This window comes from Glandiceps talaboti, chromosome 23 (genome assembly GCF_964340395.1).
Source record: "Glandiceps talaboti chromosome 23, keGlaTala1.1, whole genome shotgun sequence".
NCBI classification, from domain to species: Eukaryota; Metazoa; Hemichordata; class Enteropneusta; family Spengelidae; genus Glandiceps; species Glandiceps talaboti.
Window position 1 is genome coordinate 249,456 of NC_135571.1, and position 26,330 is coordinate 275,785.

The window sequence follows — 26,330 nt, forward strand, 5'->3', positions numbered from 1 at the left end:
ATGAAAGTTGTTCGGGGAGGAAGGCAGTTGGTTGTCCGGTGTGAAGCTATCCTAGAACCTGAAAAGGGTCATCTACTTACGGCAACTTGGGTTCGTTCATGTTCTGTAGATCAAAAACATCAACAGCAGAATAGTATACGTAACCATGGAAATCTATCTATGTCCATTTAAATGAGGATACTGCACCTCTACATGCTAAACTTACATGTTCTCATCGAAGTGTTGACGTCATCGCTTCGTTCATCACCACTGACAACTACAACTTTAACGTCGTATAATCTACCAGGTATAAGGTTACTGAATGAATAATTTTCGATATCATTGTCTGGGTCAGCTACTACAATTGGAGATGCATACGCTTCTGGTGGATCAATGGTTATCTCATACGCATTCCAGATGGAGTTGGAAGGCTTAGTCCATGTGATGTTCATCGTAGTGGTAGTCGTCGCATCTTTAGATAATTGTGTAACTGGTTCTGGTTCTAAAGGAATTAGGAAAAAGTGATTGCGATTATCATTTTATGGCAGGAGCGGTGTCTTACTTTTACTTAACGGCACAAATGCTATGTTTGATTTCCATATATTATTGTGTCATCTAACCAGTTATGTCTGTTTGGATATTTTTCCTAATTATGTTGACAAAATTTAGCTTTGAAAGAATAGAATGCTTACGTGTTCTCTGTATTTCTGGTGTTGATGGAGTTCCTACCATAGATGTGTCATGAAAGGCTGTCACCGTGACACTGTATTCAGCTCCTGGTGTCAAATCAGACACTGTTCCAGAATTGCCAGGGGCATCGACTGTTTCGGTACCATCGCCACACGATGTTTCTGTATTATCATTGCACATGGCACATATTTCGTAATTGTCAGTATTGTTCCCAGAGTGTACCCATTGCACGGATATGGAGTCTGTAGTATGGCTTACAATATTGATGATTGCTGTAAAAGAAAAACAAACACAAATGTTTAATATGATTTATAATTGATCGAACTTGCTATGATAATCTTACATATATATCTATTTACCAAAAAAGACAACAAATCTCAAGTTTGCAATTGCAAAATAAGACATTTTAACGGAACACGATGAGACTTCAGACTCAATATCACTGTAATAATGCAAAATCTCACATGTTTGTTTGTATCTGATAGGTATTGCCTAGGACAAACGCCCCCCCCCCCCCCCCCGGACAAATACCCCCGTACCACAAATCCCCCCCCCCGAACAAACGCCCCCGGTAGGACTGTCATTGCCTACGAATAGAGATCCAAAAAATCAAGATTTTGGGGCGTTCACTTAAAATATGGTTTTATCACTTTTATTGTATAACGGATGAAGACATATGTTCAAAAATGTTGAATTCGACCAAATAGTGCATGATTTGGTGTTATCACTTTTATTGAATTATTACTAAAACCTTGCTTATAAAGCTTATAAGGTGTGCTTATAAAGCCACTAATGTGACCAAAAGGCGCATTTTAGGATGGCTTACTTAAAATACGATCTTTATCGCTTGTATTGTATTATTGGTGAATGGACTGAAGCTGGCACGGAAGATGTTTAATTCGACCAAAAAATGTATGATTTCGGGTGGTGTACTTAATATGTTCAAAATGACTTAACTCGCACATACACAGTCAGTTATATACACATACACATTTTATTTAGGGCATGCTAACAAAGACTGAAATTATGAAGGCAACAAAGAAAAATACAAACAACAAAGTGCGATAGATAAACACGGGATTTTATTTTTTTTAAATAAGGCAGTTACTAGGAATTGCTCAAGTGTAGAACTCCGAAATCCAGACAAACTCCATGATATACGCGGGTGCAGAGATACTTGAACCACTTGTCTGTGCTTGAACGAACAGTTAAAATTCTCAAATTTGACTGTACAAACTTTTATTTACACTATTCTTTTATAGGTATGTTTCTTTGATCTTTCCGACTGCCGACTTGGTCGAATCGTACGCCATGATAGTCCTACCGGGGTATTTGTCCTACGGGGGCGTTTGTCCATGGGGCATATGTCCGAGGCGGGGGGGGGGGCATTTGTCCTGTACGTATATTGCACATATACGCTGAAGATTCCTAGCACTCGCATGCTTGTTTGTACTTGGTAGATATTCCACATGTACTCTAACTACATATATCATTTTCAGATAGTAACGTTATATTTGTTTGAACATTAAGTTTTACTTGAATAGCTGTATCTTGAATATGCTCAAGTTTACGAAATGAAAAGATTATTGTTTTTGTGTAAGTTTAAAAGAAAGCCTTGTTTGCTTGATCGTTTCCTAAGACACGTTTGTCACGAATGTCTTACGCCTGTGTTATCATCTAGTAAGATAACTGTATTTCTTCCCATGTTATGTAAAAAGCGCCCATCATCATTTTTATGAAAACACTTTTATTATTATGTGAGGAGTTATTAGCTAAATATGGATTGAGTACAGTTACTGAACTCAATACTAAGATGCTACAGTAACTATATTCTGATGAAATAATTTACGAAAGTAAAACCATCAAAGTATTGGAAGGATTCTGTAAAAATTGAAATGTTCTGTTTTGTTGTTGTTTTCATGTGTATCTTACTGCTACTATTAAAAACATATAATCATTAAACACTAAAAAGAGTTCAATTCGGATCACCCACTCTTACTCATACTATCGGTTGAAAGTTTGAAAGCTTGCGTAATTAATTCCTTAGAGGGCGCCCTCTTATGAGGAGTGCTCCCCTCAAAGGCTCACGTTTTTTATCAGTGTATAATAAGAACAATAATAATGGAGACTTATAGAGTGCCTAATCTCTGCAAGCAGAGCTCAAGGCGCAGGAATATCTTAATATTTATCAATTTTATTTGTTTTGCTGATCATGATGATTGAGATCATTGCATTCCCGGCCCCTAAAATATAGAGTATCGATGCAAACAAATTTGTTAACAATATGTACGTGTACACCGTTTGTTAACCATATATGTACATGTACACCGTTTGTTAACAATATGTATACATGTACACCGTTTGTTAACAATATATGTACATGTACACCGTTTGTTAACAATATATACATGAACACCGCTTGCTATAGATTGTGATAAAAATGAACAGCTGTTGTACGTGGTGGAGAAAAATCGAAAAATCATATAAAAACGTCCACCTACTTGGTGCTTCGACAGTTGGTATAGGAGTAGTCGTCGGCTCTGTTGTTTCTTGTGTAGTAGCAGTTGTTGTGGTTGCTACACTATTTGGACTAATAGTTGACCCATGGCAAGTCTAATCAAAAGAGAAGAGAAGAAAATAGCGCCATTGTTTTTTATAGTACAACCAATTGTTCAAGTAAATTCAGTCGAAGTCTAGGACCAAAATTATGTCTTAAAGTCTACATTACATAGCATTGATCACGTGATCCTAGATCATCTGGACATACTTTGGAACATTAATTACTACCAACAGTCAAACCAACATGATAACTAATTTGTGAAGAAATCTGTCTTTTTGCAATCTCTGGATCATCTTCCCTAAGTCAGTCTGTTACTTTGACACTCCACTTCATATATTAATTCTTTAAATTATTTATCAAAGCCCATTAACAATCTTGAAGTGTTACCAACGCTTGTGAGAGATGTGTAAGATGTGGAACTATGGCGAGATTAGGCGCACTATAAATAGCCTTTATCATTATTATTATTATCATTATTATTCGCCATTCTAATGAGGATCGTCGACCAACAATAGGTTGAAAGCTAAATTCAATATCCTAAATTCGTCTAACCGTCGGATTGTTATAAACTTTGTAACATCTTCTATGTCACGTGACTAATCTGCTATTTCACAATCACATTGCTTCATTTCCATTGTTGCATTGTTATAACTAGATTTCAGCAACTAAGAAACGAGGCTCAAACCTGCAACCATGATTTCAAGCTGGCCACTCATACTCTAGTCATGACCATTTATGACTTCGTAATTATCATAATTATTCATCATGAATTATATTGATGTGTTGTATTATGTTATATGCTGTTATAGTAACGTATAAATATACATATTTCGTGGATTCATTACTATCAGACCCTATTTATTTCAATAGAGTTAGAATGTAGTGTGTTCGTTTGTTTGTTTGTTTGTTTGTTTGTTTGTTTGTTTGTTTGTTTGTTATCAATGATAACATTTTATCGCTGTGGCTTTGATTATTTTGTTGACAGTTTCGGGTTTGTCGGCTACATTCTGGATTTCCGTGTGAGAATTTAACTTTTTAATTATTAAATGCCAGTGCTTCAATCCAAGGTTCTCACGTAAAGCCATAGTGATTTCAAATGAGTATTAATGTATTTGGGGCCATTTTTGTTCATACAGCTTTGACTATTTTCCACATCTAAATTGCAATCCTTATCCGTAGTAGACCTTTAACACTATGCCGATACATTAAACTATTTTTATACAACATTTATTTATTTATTTTTCAGGAGTAGGGGCAGTTCGAACATATCACTAAGGGCAACATGCAACCTATTAAAGAGATAGTTTTCACGTAAACACGAGAATGGAAATTTTGAAATATTGGTGTTCTATTCTTAAATGACGTCAGACCAAAAGTGAGACTTAAGACAAAACAATTTAGGAGGAATTGTTCTCATCTCCAGCCTTTTATGGACGGTGGTAAATCAGAAAAATGTCTAGGGTATAAAATCAGAGTATGGTTATCGTACGGTGGCCTGCTAGTGAGAAGACAAATCACGAGTTATCATAACCTTCATCTACATTGAAAAAAGTGCGACCTTCGGAAAGCCGTCCTGTTAAACCTGCACTAGCGGTAACTTGGTTATTGTATTGGCTGTAACAGACATCCATCAATTTATTCACTGAAAATTATTAAAATCTCAATAATTATACATAATACATGTCAATCAAAGGTTTAATGTTTAGTTAGTATAATAATAAGTTGAAATCGTGATTCACTGGGGTGCTGATTTTTGGATGCGGACCTGAAAATCAAATTCATTGGATATATTTCATCATTGAATGTGTACTGTTACGCAAAAATGTTTACCGACACTGGTGATTCAATACTGTTCATGGTATATATTACATTATAAATATCTAACTAAACAGTTTCAAAAAAAACCGTTTCTAGTTGCAGATCTTGCAGCTTTATATGGAACAGTACAGCCAGTGATTCTTTCGTAACATTCAACGTAAGTTACAGTCTGTCTGGAATAAGTTAAAAATTAGCTTTACTCTTAAACTGGTATTTTAACAACGTGACTTTTGACCCCCTCCTTTTTTTTCTTCCTTATCAACACTGTCTCGTCATATTAACTAATGGAGAGCTTTTCGTATACAGTAGCAGACTGTGTAAATTAGTGCGAGTCTCTGTCAATAAACTATATCTGGGTGTGGTTTATCAGGTTGATTTACACGTAAAGCATACATCTAAATGTAAATGTTGTACTTTACTCAATACAAGTATGTAAATGTAAAGCCCTATCAAGTCTAAAATATGTGGGTGATTAACACACCATTGATCATAAAGCGGTATCATTCTAATACAAAACACAGTATGAAACGACTGGATACATGGACGGTGCGTGACTAATTATAACGACGTCCAAGTGAAATCCTAATCTATCCAGAGATGATGTGATTCGTTTTTTGACGTAATTTCAAACCATGAATACGTTTTTAAGCAATCGACATTTAGAAATACATGTAATTTCGAAGTTGGTTTTTGGATGTTGATATAGATTTTTGAACATTAGTTTTTTGAAACTCATCGAAAATCAAAACACGAACAATGTTTCACTTTCTTCAGCTGTTAGGGGGCACTTTTTATCGTTACATTATTGCAACATTTGTGCTACTAGGCTCAAATGAAAGAGACATCACAGGGAAGCGAACTGGACAACGACAACTCGTCGATCATCGGGCATGACGTGGCACAACAAATCGATAGAAAACCGCTCACTTTGAGTACGAGGTAGTCACACCTCGGGTATAATAAAAGATGTCAGAATACTGGTTTGATGATATTTTTCATAAGTTTTCCATCTTCTAAAAATTCTATGCTTGTGAAATAGCGTCCTCCTGCCACATGACCTGTCTGATTTAAACCGATACGTATATTCTTCAACCAGCAGTGGATGTCGTGTCGAAAATTTTACCAGCGGACAAACTCCACTGGTGTCACTTTCAATTCGAAAACCTCCCCGTCGATGCGAATTCGCATCGCCATTTTCGCTACTCAGCCTTATCAAGTCTAACACGACAAACAGGTGTGTGCGATTTAGGATAAAAACTGAATACTAATTATATGGCAAATGACTTAGTTTCAACCAATGGGTGAACGTATTGTAACAGACTTTACATTCAATGTAGGCGTAACTAGTTTGACTGACATGTACAAATATAGATATCAGCTTATCACGAATCATTAAATCAAAGTCACTCCTCAAATTTTAGCGAAAACTAAGCTGTGTCTGTCAGTGTTATTAAAAAGGGGGAAAAAACTGAGACGCATGCATGAGGAAAGAATGTATGATGCTAAGCTTATTACTATATTAGATCTTATTAATTTGATCTTTCGCTACACTGTGGCAAGTCTATTACCATGTGTACCAAGCTCTCTCGTATTACTAACAGGTCGATCGCACGGAAATCCAGCGACACGCCAACCTTGTGTTCGTTAATATAGTTTAACACAAATGTAACGTTAGGTCCATTCAGCCAAAATGTGCTGGAAAGCGTTTTTGTGCTCTTTAAGTATGAGAAAACGTATTCTTTTCTAGGTTGGAATATTTTTTGAAAGACATGCCCAAGTTCAGGTGTAGATTTTACTTAAATTTTGCTCAGAATATTCGTTGCATTCTCAAAATTATGCTTACAATTGTTATTATTTCATTTCCAAAATAATCAATTGTTTGATCAGGTCTTAGCTATTTCATCATACTAACTGTCGTCTCAAGCATTACATAGATCAAGGGTCTCGAGTAAGTTTTTGGGTGTGTGGAATGTCAAGAGTTTGGGTTTATTTCCGTTTGGATTTGGAAGTCTCAGCAGAGTCACCTGATTTTATTTTACACAGAGTTGCACAACCAGCCCCTCCCCACCCCGTCTAGGTCACACAACACAAATATATTTTAACTAATACACGTAAGACCGTCGGAATGACATCACAATAAATACATTTGATTGAAAAAATAACGCCGATGATAACTCACTACCTAAAAATAATTCTTGTGTAATGTACAAAACAACTGTCACTGTATGGGTGGATGGATGTCTGGTGTCAGTTAGTCATGCAATATGCGCCAGAAACGAGGTCCCGCCCCAAACATTGATTACAAATTTACAATTTATTTGTACATTTAGGATGTCCACCATGTTATGTTATGTTATGTTATGTTCATATTCCGACGGTATCTGTTACTTGTTGTTTTCGCTTTCCTTTGATCTTCGCTTTGATATCATTTTTAGTAAACAAACTGCAAACTTCAAAGAAACTGCAGATAATACGAATAAAAGGTGCCCCCTAACTTTCCAGTAAAATGTTGAAACGTCAAACGTTGTTTGTGGTTTGATTTTGATTGCATTTCAAAAAACGAATGTTCCAATTTCGATATCAGCACCCCAAATACCAAGTTCCAAATTCACATGTAATTTCAAATGTTGATTTCTTTAACGCATATTCATGGTTTGAAATTACGTCAAAAAACGAATCACATCATCTCTGGATAGATTAGGATTTCACTTGGACGTCGTTAGTCACGCACCATGGACAGGTTGACAGACGGTTGTACATGTTTCAAAACATTTTATTTAACATAGTGTATGTAGATACACAAAATGTATTTGGCTCATGAAAACCTAAGGTGTACACTTCCACGTATTCACGGTTGTTGCATTTTATCAATTTTAATATTTACTCCACAATGTTGTGGGATTGAAATTCAATGAAACAAGACACCAAAATGGCAACTTTATTTCCACTAACCTCAAATATGTATATTACTAGTATTATAATGTTGTCTTTCGGGGACAACGGTTAAAATGTGACGAATCCATTTGTCACGATTTGCTTCATGTGGAAGTAATGTTGCATGTAGGTTTGTGTTAGTAGAATTATGCCACAGTAAGTCACAGACCAGCATTTCAATACTAGTCATTTCGGTAATTTCGTCCCCTTGTTAATTATCGTAAACAGCCCAATGGCGTCATCGTTTACTTGTATACAATCACATAGAATACATTGTGACTTAATTCACTAATAATAGAAAACCTCGTAATTTAAACATTAAAAGTGAGAGTTTTGATAATAAAAGCCAGAACGAATTAATTTGGTTGAGAATAAGTTACCATCTCGATCTGGCAGATAAACTGGAGAACCATATATCTCGGTCTGTTGAGCTATTCCTGAGTGCTCAAGCGTTATCGGTATGTGAGTAACTTTGAGTGTACGAGTTCTGTTATGTGGCGTTCGTTACAACGTTTGGTATAAAGAGAAGAGTAGCGACTCTGGGGAGACTGTGCGTGACCTATTCAAATCTGATATGCAAATGCATATTAAGTATTTTGACAAATGATGACGTCATTTTTTTGCCATTTGTTATAATGAGCTGTTCACTTGAACAGTAATGATTAACAGGGTCTCGAGTTTGTAATGCTATTTTATCAGAATTTTTCGTCACAACAAATATTCAAAAGAAATCATCAATTCTGGTGTATGTCATTTTGTAAATGGTGCATATAAATGAATGTGTGTGTGTGTGTGTGTGTGTGTGTGTGTGTGTGTGTGTGTGTGTGTGTGTGTGTGTGTGTGTGTAGATACAACGTGAAATCTATGTCAAGTGATAACATTACCAAATGGTGTACTTTATGTCAACGATTCACATAAAACCATGGCAAATGACTCAAATAGGTAACGTAAGCAGCTAATCCCAACTCAATCAATGGTTTGATTGTTTTAGGGATATTTTTTCCCATGGAATGATGAAGTGGAGCTTTAAAATAAGTCTAATTTCAATATTTGTCATACCAATTTACCATATGCAGTCATGTCATATTACCACAATACACAGGTGGCCTTGTACGTATTTAAAGCGCAACCAAAATATGCAGTTAGTGTGTGTACACACAAAGAGATGTAAGTACGGGTTTAGCCTTTATTTATAATGCCACTATTTTTAACACAGCATATTCAGTTCAAAGTTCACAATTCCTGCCTTTGCGACGATCAGAATTTATTTAGCAAAAATGAAAACTTACCAGAGACCAAAACAGCAATTGTAGAATTAGGAGACACTGGTTTGAGATTATATTAGGGCTCTTCATCGCGATGCTGTTTCGATATGAGTTGCTGCTACAGCAGCAGCCGCTTCCAATTACTAGGTATTGCTGGCCAATGTTCCAGACAAATCGTTGTTTTAACACTCAATCTCGATAAGTAATCCAGTAATTCCAAATCCAAACTCTACAAGTGGTTTCCTGTAGACACAGGGATGAGGATTTGTCCTGTACTGTATTGTATTGTATGTATGAGGAAGAAGACTGAAATGGAAACAAATATGGAATGTAACTTCCTGGTGGGTCAGGTGACACCAGTCGACAACCTACCTTCGACCTGACTACAGTTTGAGATAAGCCCAGCGTATCGGCAGCATTGAACAGCTAATATAAAAACATAGACCCTCCACGAAAATAGGGTCTATCGAAAATACAACAACAAACTGAAGGAACGTTGCATAACTAATTCTGAATTCCGCTGACGTACATGTACGTGACAAAATGAAATGCTGGGTCCTCAGAACAATAAAGTATATCAGTTATATAATACACATTGAAAGTAATAATATGGATAACAGACATGAAAAGAATATGTATGTATGTATGTATGTATGTATGTATGTATGTATGTATGTATATATGTACTGTAACAAATAGAGGGGGTCTCTACTGTTAACGTAACCCTCCTCCAATGTTTCTCTCTCTCTCTCTCTCTCTCTCTCTCTCTCTCTCTCTCTCTCTCTCTCTCTCTCTCTCTCTCTCTCTCTCTCTCTCTCTCTCTCTCTCTCTCTCTCTCTCTCTCCACTCCGTACACGGGATCGACTTGGACTTTAGAGGGAATTAGCTCAAACTAAACACAGTGTTCGTGGTTAACCTGGATCATTTAGAAGTGGCCACAGAGCAGATCGAAGCTCCTAGTCTAGGCCGTCTCTTCCAAAAGAATTCCAAACTTTATTATTCCATTAAATTCTTATAAACATAAAATATACAATACTCAAATGATTTGGTAATAAAATAATCAGCACCATAAATGACTAAAACGGAAGTGTTGCTGTTGCCTTTATTCAATGCAAATGATATTGGCAAATATGAAAACTAGCTAAACAATGTGATCACGTCATTGTTCTTCCAACTGTTTGTAATTAGTCATTATTTGACACTGTTGATCTTTTAATAACTTAATGTTGTCATCTCAGAAGAATACTATTCGCGAAATGCAAACATTTGTTCTAAGTATTAATTCATGACAGCTGAGAGTTCACGGTGACCTCGCAAAACATCAAAACTTAGCGAATATTAAAAAGTTGTATTCTGTCATCCGTGACAGTACTACACGTATACTACCATGTCTAATATAATGATTTGATCTTAAAACTACACTTATACTAGCTGCAAATGAAACATTTTTGAAACCTCGTTTTGCTAGATGTAATGTCACATATTTGACATGCGTCCGTGAGTGTAAAATGTATCATATTGTTTCCGTGTTAAGAATGCTAATAAATCTGTTATCACCGGTCCTCATAACTTAATGATAATACTGCAGTAAATTATCAGCTTTGCACTCCTCCACACTTCCGTATTTTTAATCTCCATTAATGTAACTCCTCTTCATATGGACCTGGGGGGGGGGAGGGGCTGGAATTTTAGGAGGATATCTACAAAGTTGTGTAAGAGTTTCATTTTGTTTAAATATATTTAGATGAATTCACAGAAATTACAAAAGAAAATATGAATTTCTTTTGTTTTGCAAAATGAAAAATATTGACTAATCTTTAGCTGTTATATTATCTGAGACTCCTAGTGTGTAACGTGTAAGATTAAAGATCACATTAACAATTAACTACTTTAAATGCCACCCTTACCATGCTAACAATTAACTACTTAAAATGTCACCCTTACCATGCTAACAATTAACTACTTTAAATGCCACCCTTACCATGCTGACAATTAACTACTTAAAATGCCACCCTTACCATGCTAACAATTAACTACTTAAAATGCCACCCTTACCATGCTAACAATTAACTACTTTAAATGCCACCCTTACCATGCTAACAATTAACTACTTTAAATGCCATCCTTACCATGCTGACAATTAACTACTTAAAATGTCACCCTTACCATGCTGACAATTAACTACTTAAAATGCCATCCTTACCATGCTGACAATTTACTACTTTAAATGCCACCCTTACCATGCTGACAATTTACTACTTTAAATGCCACCCTTGCCATGCTGACGATTAACTACTTAAAATGCCACCCTTACCATGCTGACAATTAACTACTTAAAATGCCATCCTTACCATGCTGACAATTAACTACTTTAAATGCCACCCTTACCATGCTAACAATTAACTACTTTAAATGCCACCCTTACCATGCTGACAATTAACTACTTTAAATGCCACCCTTACCATGCTGACAATTAACTACTTTAAATGCCACCCTTACCATGCTAACAATTAACTACTTTAAATGCCACCCTTACCATGCTAACAATTAACTACTTTAAATGCCACCCTTACCATGCTAACAATTAACTACTTTAAATGCCACCCTTACCATGCTGACAATTTACTACTTTAAATGCCACCCTTACCATGCTAACAATTAACTACTTTAAATGCCACCCTTACCATGCTGACAATTTACTACTTAAAATGCCACCCTTACCATGCTGACAATTAACTACTTTAAATGCCACCCTTGCCATGCTAACAATTAACTACTTAAAATGCCACCCTTACCATGCTGACAATTAACTACTTTAAATGCCACCCTTACCATGCTGACAATTTACTACTTTAAATGCCACCCTTACCATGCTGACGATTTACTACTTAAAATGCCATCCTTACCATGCTGACAATTTACTACTTTAAATGCCACCCTTACCATGCTGACAATTTACTACTTTAAATGCCACCCTTGCCATGCTAACAATTAACTACTTAAAATGCCACCCTTACCATGCTGACAATTAACTACTTTAAATGCCATCCTTACCATGCTGACAATTAACTACTTAAAATGCCATCCTTACCATGCTGACAATTTACTACTTTAAATGCCACCCTTACCATGCTGACAATTAACTACTTAAAATGCCACCCTTACCATGCTAACAATTAACTACTTTAAATGCCACCCTTACCATGCTAACAATTAACTACTTTAAATGCCACCCTTACCATGCTGACAATTTACTACTTAAAATGCCACCCTTACCATGCTGACAATTAACTACTTTAAATGCCACCCTTACCATGCTAACAATTAACTACTTAAAATACCACCCTTACCATGCTAACAATTAACTACTTAAAATGCCACCCTTACCATGCTAACAATTAACTACTTTAAATGCCACCCTTACCATGCTAACAATTAACTACTTTAAATGCCACCCTTACCATGCTGACAATTAACTACTTAAAATGCCACCCTTACCATGCTGACAATTAACTACTTAAAATGCCACCCTTACCATGCTAACAATTAACTACTTTAAATGCCACCCTTACCATGCTAACAATTAACTACTTTAAATGCCACCCTTACCATGCTGACAATTAACTACTTTAAATGCCACCCTTGCCATGCTAACAATTAACTACTTTAAATGCCACCCTTACCATGCTGACAATTAACTACTTTAAATGCCACCCTTACCATGCTGACAATTAACTACTTTAAATGCCACCCTTACCATGCTAACAATTAACTACTTTAAATGCCACCCTTACCATGCTGACAATTAACTACTTTAAATGCCACCCTTACCATGCTGACAATTAACTACTTAAAATGCCACCCTTACCATGCTAACAATTAACTACTTTAAATGCCACCCTTACCATGCTAACAATTAACTACTTTAAATGCCACCCTTACCATGCTAACAATTAACTACTTTAAATGCCACCCTTACCATGCTAACAATTAACTACTTAAAATGCCACCCTTACCATGCTAACAATTAACTACTTTAAATGCCACCCTTACCATGCTAACAATTAACTACTTTAAATGCCACCCTTACCATGCTGACAATTAACTACTTTAAATGCCACCCTTACCATGCTGACAATTAACTACTTTAAATGCCACCCTTACCATGCTGACAATTAACTACTTTAAATGCCACCCTTACCATGCTAACAATTAACTACTTTAAATGCCACCCTTACCATGCTGACGATTAACTACTTAAAATGCCACCCTTACCATGCTGACAATTAACTACTTTAAATGCCACCCTTACCATGCTAACAATTAACTACTTTAAATGCCACCCTTACCATGCTAACAATTAACTACTTAAAATGCCATCCTTACCATGCTAACAATTAACTACTTTAAATGCCACCCTTACCATGCTAACAATTAACTACTTTAAATGCCACCCTTACCATGCTGACAATTAACTACTTTAAATGCCACCCTTACCATGCTAACAATTAACTACTTTAAATGCCACCCTTACCATGCTAACAATTAACTACTTTAAATGCCACCCTTACCATGCTAACAATTAACTACTTTAAATGCCACCCTTACCATGCTAACAATTAACTACTTTAAATGCCACCCTTACCATGCTGACAAGTAACTACTTAAAATGCCACCCTTGCCATGCTAACAATTAACTACTTTAAATGCCACCCTTACCATGCTAACAATTAACTACTTTAAATGCCACCCTTACCATGCTAACAATTAACTACTTTAAATGCCACCCTTACCATGCTAACAATTAACTACTTTAAATGCCACCCTTACCATGCTAACAATTAACTACTTTAAATGCCACCCTTACCATGCTGACGATTAACTACTTTAAATGCCACCCTTACCATCTATCTATCTATTACGCCGTACGCTGTTGGTCAGCTTAGCGCTTCACCAAATTATCATGGAGTTCCACTTCCACCTGTCACTGGTAACTTCCGTGAGCAATTCGGAGTCCAGTTTTAGATTTGGGTTGATTTCTTTCAGCTCGGTGTTTACCATGCTGATCTATGTGGATTTTGGTCTTCCTTTTGGTCTTTTACATGGCATAAGAGCTTCTACGTGGGCTAGCCTGGCTGGTAATTTCTCAGGTAGTCTCATGAAATGGCCGAGCCATCTTAATCTTCTTGTTACCCTTACCATGCTGACAATTAACTACTTAAAATGCCACCCTTACCGTTTTTGTCATTTCTATGTTTGGAAAGAGGTTGCCATGCAAAACTTGTAGCCAGAGCTTTGTGATAATGCTGATAAAATGCAGAAAGGAGTTTTGGAAATTTAGTAATCAATAGATAAAGTGCGAAAGAATGCAAAGTGTACAATATACGTATTATAAGGACTGTAGTTTAAATACAGCAGTGGGTGTGGTTAAAACTGAATTTCTTCAATAGTAATAATTCGGACACGATAAATGTTTTGAAACTTAGATTTAAAAGTTTTATTTCAGAGAGAGAGAGAGAGAGAGAGAGAGAGAGAGAGAGAGAGAGAGAGAGAGAGAGAGAGAGAGAGAGAGAGAGAGAGAGAGAGAGAGAGAGAGAGAGAGAGAGAGAGCTATTAATTTTCAAACCATTTCCATTCTACGATAAAAGTCACAACATAGGAATTCCAAAAACGTGCGTTATCGAACAACAAGTAATGTCGTAGGCGACAGGTTGTCTAACAAAAGGTCATCTTCAGGTCACTCCATTGGACGATATCTATACTGGAACTCTATAATATATCGAATATATACAACTATGACCTTGAATAAGGTGGAAGTATTACACACTCGCAAATATTAACATCACAAAATAAATATGTATTCATTTCATACTAACTGAAAGCAGAAGTGATGACATAATAACCAATAATTGTGAATATTAGTACACTGGTCGTGACATAATGACCAATAATTTTGAACATTAAGTAAACTGGTCGTGACATAATTTCCAAGACTTTTGAAGATTAGTAAACTGGTCGTGACATAATGACCAATAATTTTGAATATTAGTACATAGGTCGCGATCAGGTAAAATATCCGTACTAAGTAAAACTTGATTAATCCAATTTTTGGCCTTAAACAACTGTCAATCCGTTCATTTGGAATGAATACACTTTGATATACGCCATTCTTGTTGTCGTCTGCTAGTTCAAACCATAATAACATAAAATCCCGTTTTCAGCCAGGGAGGCCTAAAGTCCACGTCTTTCAGAATCACCTTCAGAGCACTGAACAGTGTTCAAAAATGATAAAGTCCTATCCCCTCATTTACATGTAATTTTACACTATGACGTCGCCAGTCAGTACAATATGAATTTCTTATCTGATTACTTGACCCATTAAACCATTCTAACTTATACATCATAATTGTTTGCATACTCAGTCTGGATATGGACAGCCACATATAAACCTTAAACCTTAGTAATCTATCACTCTGCAGTTGAATTACTTCACAATATAAACTTTGCATTGAGTAACATATACAATAATGATACATTGTACATGTCAATTAGAGGGTTATTTTATCAATAAGTACATGTAGTATAGGAATAAGTTGAAATAGTTATTCATTGAATTTTGGGTGCGGACCCAAAAATCATTTGATTAAATATATATATATTTCAGCATGCCATGTGTACTGCTACACGAATATCTTTACCCTTAGCTAGGTCATTCAATTTGCGCAGGGTGTACTATATTTGCACCCAAGCGCAATATAAGTGAAGATTAATTGTGAAACAGACAGGTATTTATATATGTACAGTAAATAGTGTGACAGGTAATACATGTATGTATATATATATAGTTATCTTTCAACGTCACTAGCTAGGTAAAGTAATATTAACGTAAGAAATGGGGACAAGAACCAATACCACTGTTCAGACTAAACAAGCACTTGCCATTGTAGAAATTACTTTTTCTTCCATCACATCCAAAACACAATGACCCCCCACCCACCCAAAATCCAAATGCCCAGTAAGCCGAGCACTGAATGCCCAGTAAGCCGAGCACTGAATGCCCAGTAAGCCTAGAACTGAATGCCCAATAAGCCTAGAACTAAATGCCCAGTAAGCCGAGCACTGAATGCCCAGTAAGCCTAGAACTGAATGCCCAACAAGCCGAGCACTGAATGCCCAGTAAGCCGAGCACTGAATGCCCAGTAAGCCGAGCACTGAATGCCCAGTAAGCCGAGCACTGAATGCCAAGTAAGCCTAGAACTGAATGCCCAATAAGCCGAGCACTGAATGCCCAGGAAGCCGAGCACTGAATGCCCAGTAAGCCGAGCACTGAATTACGAATTTGCATGCTTTTTAACAACGTTTTATAATTTTAATATGACAAATTAAATGGCCTGATTGCGTAGTACGAAAAAAAAAACATCCTCTTGTTATGTACAGGTTGTGGGTTCGAGCCTCGCCCCTGCCATTTGTTTCTCATGACTAGCTCCTGGCGGGCAAGATTTGAATACTAATTGTACCCCAGTCGACATTGCTGCAACCCAGCTGTATAATTAGACACCTGGTCGGATAGATGTTGCTATGTAAATGCGTTAATCTTATACACTTACAGAGGATTTGTGCAATAAATTGGATAATCGCCACAGAGGATGTATAAACGGTTATTATAATTGACGTGTGTGTGTTTCTATAGGTCCGTGCTAGCGGTAATGATTGTTCAACTTGAACACGTTTTTTCGCCTTGAGGCATAACAAATGCTGAAATAAAACTATAATTTTATAGAATTCATGTTCAACAGATAATGTATGTAGAATGTGTACAGTTCTCTGGTTATACTGGAGGTTGGGGGTGGGGGATATATACCCTGAACCGCATTCAATTACATTATTCTGGTGTTTGAACCAGCCAAAGTTTTAGTTGACCTCGGGGGTGGAAGGAAATAAAATAACTGCACTTCAAAATAAAACCTGCGAAGTCCCTTGTACAATTTGAGTAGGGTCGGGCACTATGGATAAATTGACGTATAATATCTCGTATGTAAATGTGGTATATACACGCACGCCTATAATATACATATGTCTGTCATGAATTTATAATTACTGTGCTTGAGTTCAGACGCTGTTTATACGTGTCGTCAAACACCTAGTTCAAGAAATGAATATATTTTATTGCAGTAGCTCACATCGGTGTCAAGACAATAGGTACACTAATATCATATGTAGTTCCGGTATTGTTCTGGTAAAACAATAGTTACAGAGTTGTTCTGGTAAAGTGATAGTTACAGCATTATTCTGGTAAAGCAATAGTTATAGCGTTATTCTGGTTACAACATTGTTCTGGTAAAACAATAGTTATAGCGTTATTCTGGTTACAACATTGTTCTGGTAAAACAATAGTTATATCGTTATTCTGGTTACAACATTGTTCTGGTAAAATAATAGTTATAGCGTTATTCTGGTTACAACATTGTTCTGGTAAAACAATAGTTATAGCGTTATTCTGGTTACAACATTGTTCTGGTAAAACAATAGTTATAGCGTTATTCTGGTTACAACATTGTTCTGGTAAAACAATAATTACAGCATTATTTCCTATGCATAATGTATCTTTTAAAAAACACTCATTTGTTCCCATCTAACATTCGATTTTTTTATGGCTACTCAAGATGAATTATCATAAAATAACTTTGTTACAATGACATCTAAAATGAGGTCTGAGATAAATAATACAGCCTGGATATCTTAATTTTCAGCCCTCTTCAGGAAATAATCAAAATAATCAAAGGAAAACAAATCCCTGTCAATGTTTCCAAGAATAAAATATCATAGCTTAGGATTTAAGTGGAACGCCATTCTCGGGCACTTCAGAGAAAAAATGACGTCATTTCGGGAGAAAATGGTAAATACTGACTAAACTTACCACATTTGTATGAAGTGTGCCCTCAACGTTTAAGGAAAATTGTCGTTTGTTTTTTACCAGGAAGAAGTGTAATCAAGACGAGGTCTGCTAATACAAGACAAGTATACATGCTAGACTGATAGAGACAAATTGAACAATAGACAAATATATATAAATATGTACAAAGCAAGCACTTCCACACACCAACTCCTCAGAGGAAAATACACACTGACAAACACACACACACACACACACACACACACAAACACACACACATACATACATACATACATACATACATACATACATACATACATACATACATACATACATACATACATACATACATACATACATACACATACATACACACGCGTACATACACATACGGACGCTCGCACGCAATCAAATACACGGTCAAACAAAGTCTGATTAGCCCTTTAAAAATGTTTAGTTCCGGTTACCCGACGACCCCCACCTAGGTTTTCACTGCCGACCCTAAACTTTTTTACGTATTCATAAATAAATGAAATCGCGAAAATTGTGTGAAGTCTCGCGATAAATAGTGGATGCGGAAACTGACATCAACTTAAAAAGACAATATGAAACTGCTCTTCCAATCTGTAATAGCTGTACATCTGATGGGAAGAAACCAATAACGCAGAGACCATAATATAGAAAACAATGGAAAACATAATTACCTGAACTAGACACTCACACATGGAAAATGAAATTTAAAACAAATTCTACCTACCCCCCACCTATTCTAAAATTGTTGAGCGTAATCGGAATCACACAATACAATTTGTTAGGCCTTATGAAACCAAACATGACTATGGATCTCTAAGTGCTGATAAAAAATATACAAAATACCAAATAACCTACTTTTTTATTTAGTGTATCACACTTTTTGTGGGAAAGGACAGTGTTTATGAGAACGGCTGAATTCTATCATCCATCATCCACTTTGGTCATATTTTACATATCCTTATTTCCCTTATGTGGTAGCCTCTAAACTTAAAATTACCAGAACTATATTCCTCTGGAGCTGTTTTGCCGGATAAATCTTTCCCTCAGTGTGTTTTGAGTGTGCATGTATGATGAATAAATTTGTCAGGCGAGGAAGTAAAATAATTAGTCTAATATTTTGATAGTGGGTTTGGTTCGTTTGCCTTCGTGAATATATTCATTGTAACTTAGTGTGCATAAAAAGGTCATATTTTCCTTATCACCGCCGCGTAACCCAGTATAAACCCGGAATAAAAAAACTGATACGATCAACAGACAGAAATAAAACAAACAAACACACTCTGTTTCCTGAGCAATACAACGATTTCTCATTGTACGTGACTAATGTATCATTTATTCCATATTCAGCACACATCTGTGATAACTACTCACAAGAAATTTCATTCTTTAATTTTTCTGGGACTTATACTCGACTCCCAGCTTGTACATCATTGACTGCAAACCGTTATGTGTAGTTTGTCGCCTTGTTGATTACATATATCCTTATTTCCGGGTTATTGATTAAACAGTGTGCGATGTACATCAGATTAAGCTATTGACAAAGGGAGGTTTCTACATAAACCTACATCGATATTGTCAGGCACGGTCACTTGTGAGCTAATATTCGATTCCAGAATATTGCTCACCGGCGACGGTATTTTTAGAATATCATAAATACCTAATAACGTCATTATGTTGTAATATGATCATCCTAGAATATAATATTATCATCATAGAATAGAATGTTATCATCCTGGAATAGACGCTCACAAGTGACTGTGTTGTCAGGATATTGCAGATAAGTGTTATAAGTTGCGATGACGTCACTCCTACATAGCAATACATATCTATATTGTAGATAAGATATATACGTTGCGATGACGCCACTCCTACATAGCAATACATATCTATATTGTAGATAAGATATATACTACTACGTTGTGATGACGTCACACCTACATAGCAATACATATCTATATTGTAGATAAGATATATACGTTGCGATGACGTCACACCTACATAGCAATACATATCTATATTGTAGATAAGATATATACTACTACGTTGTGATGACGTCACTCCTACATAGCAATACATATCTATATTGTAGATAAGATATATACTACTACGTTGCGATGACGTCACTCCTACATAGCAATACATATCTATATTGTAGATAAGATATATACTACTACGTTGCGATGACGCCACTCCTACATAGCAATACATATCTATATTGTAGATAAGATATATACTACTACGTTGTGATGACGTCACTCCTACATAGCAATACATATCTATATTGTAGATAAGATATATACTACTACGTTGCGATGACGTCACTCCTACATAGCAATACATATCTATATTGTAGATAAGATATATACTACTACGTTGCGATGACGCCACTCCTACATAGCAATACATATCTATATTGTAGATAAGATATATACTACTACGTTGTGATGACGTCACACCTACATAGCAATACATATCTATATTGTAGATAAGATATATACTACTACGTTGCGATGACGCCACTCCTACATAGCAATACATATCTATATTGTAGATAAGATATATACGTTGCGATGACGTCACACCTACATAGCAATACATATCTATATTGTAGATAAGATATATACTACTACGTTGTGATGACGTCACTCCTACATAGCAATACATATCTATATTGTAGATAAGATATATACGTTGCGATGACGTCACACCTACATAGCAATACATATCTATATTGTAGATAAGCTATATACGTTGCGATGACGTCACACCTACATAGCAATACATATCTATATTGTAGATAAGATATATACTACTACGTTGTGATGACGTCACTCCTACATAGCAATACATATCTATATTGTAGATAAGCTATATACGTTGCGATGACGTCACACCTACATAGCAATACATATCTATATTGTAGATAAGATATATACTACTACGTTGCGATGACGTCACTCCTACATAGCAATACATATCTATATTGTAGATAAGATATATACTACTACGTTGCGATGACGCCACTCCTACATAGCAATACATATCTATATTGTAGATAAGATATATACTACTACGTTGTGATGACGTCACTCCTACATAGCAATACATATCTATATTGTAGATAAGATATATACTACTACGTTGTGATGACGTCACACCTACATAGCAATACATATCTATATTGTAGATAAGCTATATACGTTGCGATGACGTCACTCCTACATAGCAATACATATCTATATTGTAGATAAGATATATACTACTACGTTGTGATGACGTCACTCCTACATAGCAATACATATCTATATTGTAGATAAGATATATACTACTACGTTGCGATGACGTCACTCCTACATAGCAATACATATCTATATTGTAGATAAGATATATACTACTACGTTGTGATGACGTCACTCCTACATAGCAATACATATCTATATTGTAGATAAGCTATATACGTTGCGATGACGTCACACCTACATAGCAATACATATCTATATTGTAGATAAGATATATACTACTACGTTGTGATGACGTCACACCTACATAGCAATACATATCTATATTGTAGATAAGATATATACTACTACGTTGTGATGACGTCACTCCTACATAGCAATACATATCTATATTGTAGATAAGATATATACTACTACGTTGCGATGACGTCACTCCTACATAGCAATACATATCTATATTGTAGATAAGATATATACGTTGTGATGACGTCACTCCTACATAGCAATACATATCTATATTGTAGATAAGATATATACGTTGCGATGACGTCACACCTACATAGCAATACATATCTATATTGTAGATAAGATGTATACTACTACGTTGTGATGACGTCACTCCTACATAGCAATACATATCTATATTGTAGATAAGATATATACGTTGCGATGACGTCACACCTACATAGCAATACATATCTATATTGTAGATAAGATATATACTACTACGTTGTGATGACGTCACACCTACATAGCAATACATATCTATATTGTAGATAAGATATATACTACTACGTTGTGATGACGTCACTCCTACATAGCAATACATATCTATATTGTAGATAAGATATATACGTTGCGATGACGTCACACCTACATAGCAATACATATCTATATTGTAGATAAGATGTATACTACTACGTTGTGATGACGTCACTCCTACATAGCAATACATATCTATATTGTAGATAAGATATATACGTTGCGATGACGTCACACCTACATAGCAATACATATCTATATTGTAGATAAGATATATACTACTACGTTGTGATGACGTCACACCTACATAGCAATACATATCTATATTGTAGATAAGCTATATACGTTGCGATGACGTCACTCCTACATAGCAATACATATCTATATTGTAGATAAGATATATACTACTACGTTGTGATGACGTCACTCCTACATAGCAATACATATCTATATTGTAGATAAGATATATACTACTACGTTGTGATGACGTCACACCTACATAGCAATACATATCTATATTGTAGATAAGATATATACTACTACGTTGCGATGACGTCACTCCTACATAGCAATACATATCTATATTGTAGATAAGATATATACTACTACGTTGCGATGACGTCACACCTACATAGCAATACATATCTATATTGTAGATAAGCTATATACGTTGTGATGACGTCACTCCTACATAGCAATACATATCTATATTGTAGATAAGATATATACTACTACGTTGTGATGACGTCACTCCTACATAGCAATACATATCTATATTGTAGATAAGATATATACGTTGCGATGACGTCACACCTACATAGCAATACATATCTATATTGTAGATAAGATATATACTACTACGTTGTGATGACGTCACTCCTACATAGCAATACATATCTATATTGTAGATAAGATATATACGTTGCGATGACGTCACACCTACATAGCAATTAATACATATCTATATTGTAGATAAGATATATACGTTGCGATGACGTCACTCCTACATAGCAATACATATCTATATTGTAGATAAGATATATACTACTACGTTGTGATGACGTCACTCCTACATAGCAATACATATCTATATTGTAGATAAGATATATACGTTGCGATGATGTCACACCTACATAGCAATACATATCTATATTGTAGATAAGATATATACTACTACGTTGTGATGACGTCACACCTACATAGCAATACATATCTATATTGTAGATAAGATATATACTACTACGTTGCGATGACGTCACACCTACATAGCAATACATATCTATATTGTAGATAAGATATATACGTTGTGATGACGTCACTCCTACATAGCAATACATATCTATATTGTAGATAAGATATATACGTTGTGATGACGTCACTCCTACATAGCAATACATATCTATATTGTAGATAAGATATATACTACTACGTTGTGATGACGTCACACCTACATAGCAATACATATCTATATTGTAGATAAGATATATACTACTACGTTGCGATGACGTCACTCCTACATAGCAATACATATCTATATTGTAGATAAGATATATACTACTACGTTGTGATGACGTCACTCCTACATAGCAATACATATCTATATTGTAGATAAGATATATACGTTGCGATGACGTCACACCTACATAGCAATACATATCTATATTGTAGATAAGATATATACTACTACGTTGCGATGACGTCACTCCTACATAGCAATACATATCTATATTGTAGATAAGATATATACTACTACGTTGCGATGACGTCACACCTACATAGCAATACATATCTATATTGTAGATAAGATATATACTACTACGTTGTGATGACGTCACACCTACATAGCAATACATATCTATATTGTAGATAAGATATATACTACTACGTTGCGATGACGTCACTCCTACATAGCAATACATATCTATATTGTAGATAAGATATATACTACTACGTTGTGATGACGTCACACCTACATAGCAATACATATCTATATTGTAGATAAGATATATACGTTGCGATGACGTCACACCTACATAGCAATACATATCTATATTGTAGATAAGCTATATACGTTGCGATGACGTCACACCTACATAGCAATACATATCTATATTGTAGATAAGATATATACTACTACGTTGTGATGACATCACTCCTACATAGCAATACATATCTATATTGTAGATAAGATATATACGTTGCGATGACGTCACACCTACATAGCAATACATATCTATATTGTAGATAAGATATATACTACTACGTTGCGATGACGTCACACCTACATAGCAATACATATCTATATTGTAGATAAGATATATACTACTACGTTGCGATGACGTCACACCTACATAGCAATACATATCTATATTGTAGATAAGATATATACTACTACGTTGCGATGACGTCACTCCTACATAGCAATACATATCTATATTGTAGATAAGATATATACTACTACGTTGTGATGACGTCACTCCTACATAGCAATACATATCTATATTGTAGATAAGCTATATACGTTGCGATGACGTCACACCTACATAGCAATACATATCTATATTGTAGATAAGATATATACTACTACGTTGCGATGACGTCACACCTACATAGCAATACATATCTATATTGTAGATAAGATATATACTACTACGTTGCGATGACGTCACTCCTACATAGCAATACATATCTATATTGTAGATAAGATATATACTACTACGTTGTGATGACGTCACTCCTACATAGCAATACATATCTATATTGTAGATAAGCTATATACGTTGCGATGACGTCACACCTACATAGCAATCTATATCTATATTGTAGATAAGATATATACGTTGTGATGACGTCACACCTACATAGCAATACATATCTATATTGTAGATAAGATATATACGTTGCGATGACGTCACACCTACATAGCAATACATATCTATATTGTAGATAAGATATATACTACTACGTTGTGATGACGTCACTCCTACATAGCAATACATATCTATATTGTAGATAAGCTATATACGTTGTGATGACGTCACTCCTACATAGCAATACATATCTATATTGTAGATAAGATATATACGTTGCGATGACGTCACACCTACATAGCAATACATATCTATATTGTAGATAAGATATATACTACTACGTTGTGATGACGTCACACCTACATAGCAATACATATCTATATTGTAGATAAGATATATACGTTGCGATGACGTCACACCTACATAGCAATACATATCTATATTGTAGATAAGATATATACTACTACGTTGTGATGACGTCACACCTACATAGCAATACATATCTATATTGTAGATAAGATATATACTACTACGTTGCGATGACGTCACTCCTACATAGCAATACATATCTATATTGTAGATAAGATATATACGTTGCGATGACGTCACACCTACATAGCAATACATATCTATATTGTAGATAAGATATATACTACTACGTTGCGATGACGTCACACCTACATAGCAATACATATCTATATTGTAGATAAGATAAATACGTTGCGATGACGTCACACCTACATAGCAATACATATCTATATTGTAGATAAGATATATACTACTACGTTGTGATGACGTCACACCTACATAGCAATACATATCTATATTGTAGATAAGATATATACTACTACGTTGTGATGACATCACTCCTACATAGCAATACATATCTATATTGTAGATAAGATATATACGTTGTGATGACGTCACACCTACATAGCAATACATATCTATATTGTAGATAAGATATATACTACTACGTTGCGATGACGTCACACCTACATAGCAATACATATCTATATTGTAGATAAGATATATACGTTGCGATGACGTCACACCTACATAGCAATACATATCTATATTGTAGATAAGCTATATACGTTGCGATGACGTCACTCCTACATAGCAATACATATCTATATTGTAGATAAGCTATATACGTTGCGATGACGTCACTCCTACATAGCAATACATATCTATATTGTAGATAAGCTATATACTACTACGTTGTGATGACGTCACTCCTACATAGCAATACATATCTATATTGTAGATAAGCTATATACGTTGCGATGACGTCACTCCTACATAGCAATACATATCTATATTGTAGATAAGCTATATACGTTG

The 26,330-nt window shown here is 35.4% G+C and overlaps 1 protein-coding gene across 1 annotated transcript in view; it reads right to left on the reverse strand.

Annotated features, from left to right (window-relative positions):
* The window catches only part of LOC144453096 (receptor-type tyrosine-protein phosphatase beta-like), a 55,718-nt gene that overhangs the window by 19,326 nt on the left and 10,062 nt on the right, over nucleotides 1-26,330 (reverse strand). The window contains exons 2-4 of the mRNA XM_078144372.1: nucleotides 3,171-3,282; nucleotides 672-941; nucleotides 206-481 (exon numbers count right to left, since the gene is read on the reverse strand). Coding sequence (XP_078000498.1) covers nucleotides 206-481; nucleotides 672-941; nucleotides 3,171-3,282 — 658 coding nt within the window. The remainder of the gene's footprint in view (nucleotides 1-205; nucleotides 482-671; nucleotides 942-3,170; nucleotides 3,283-26,330) is intronic.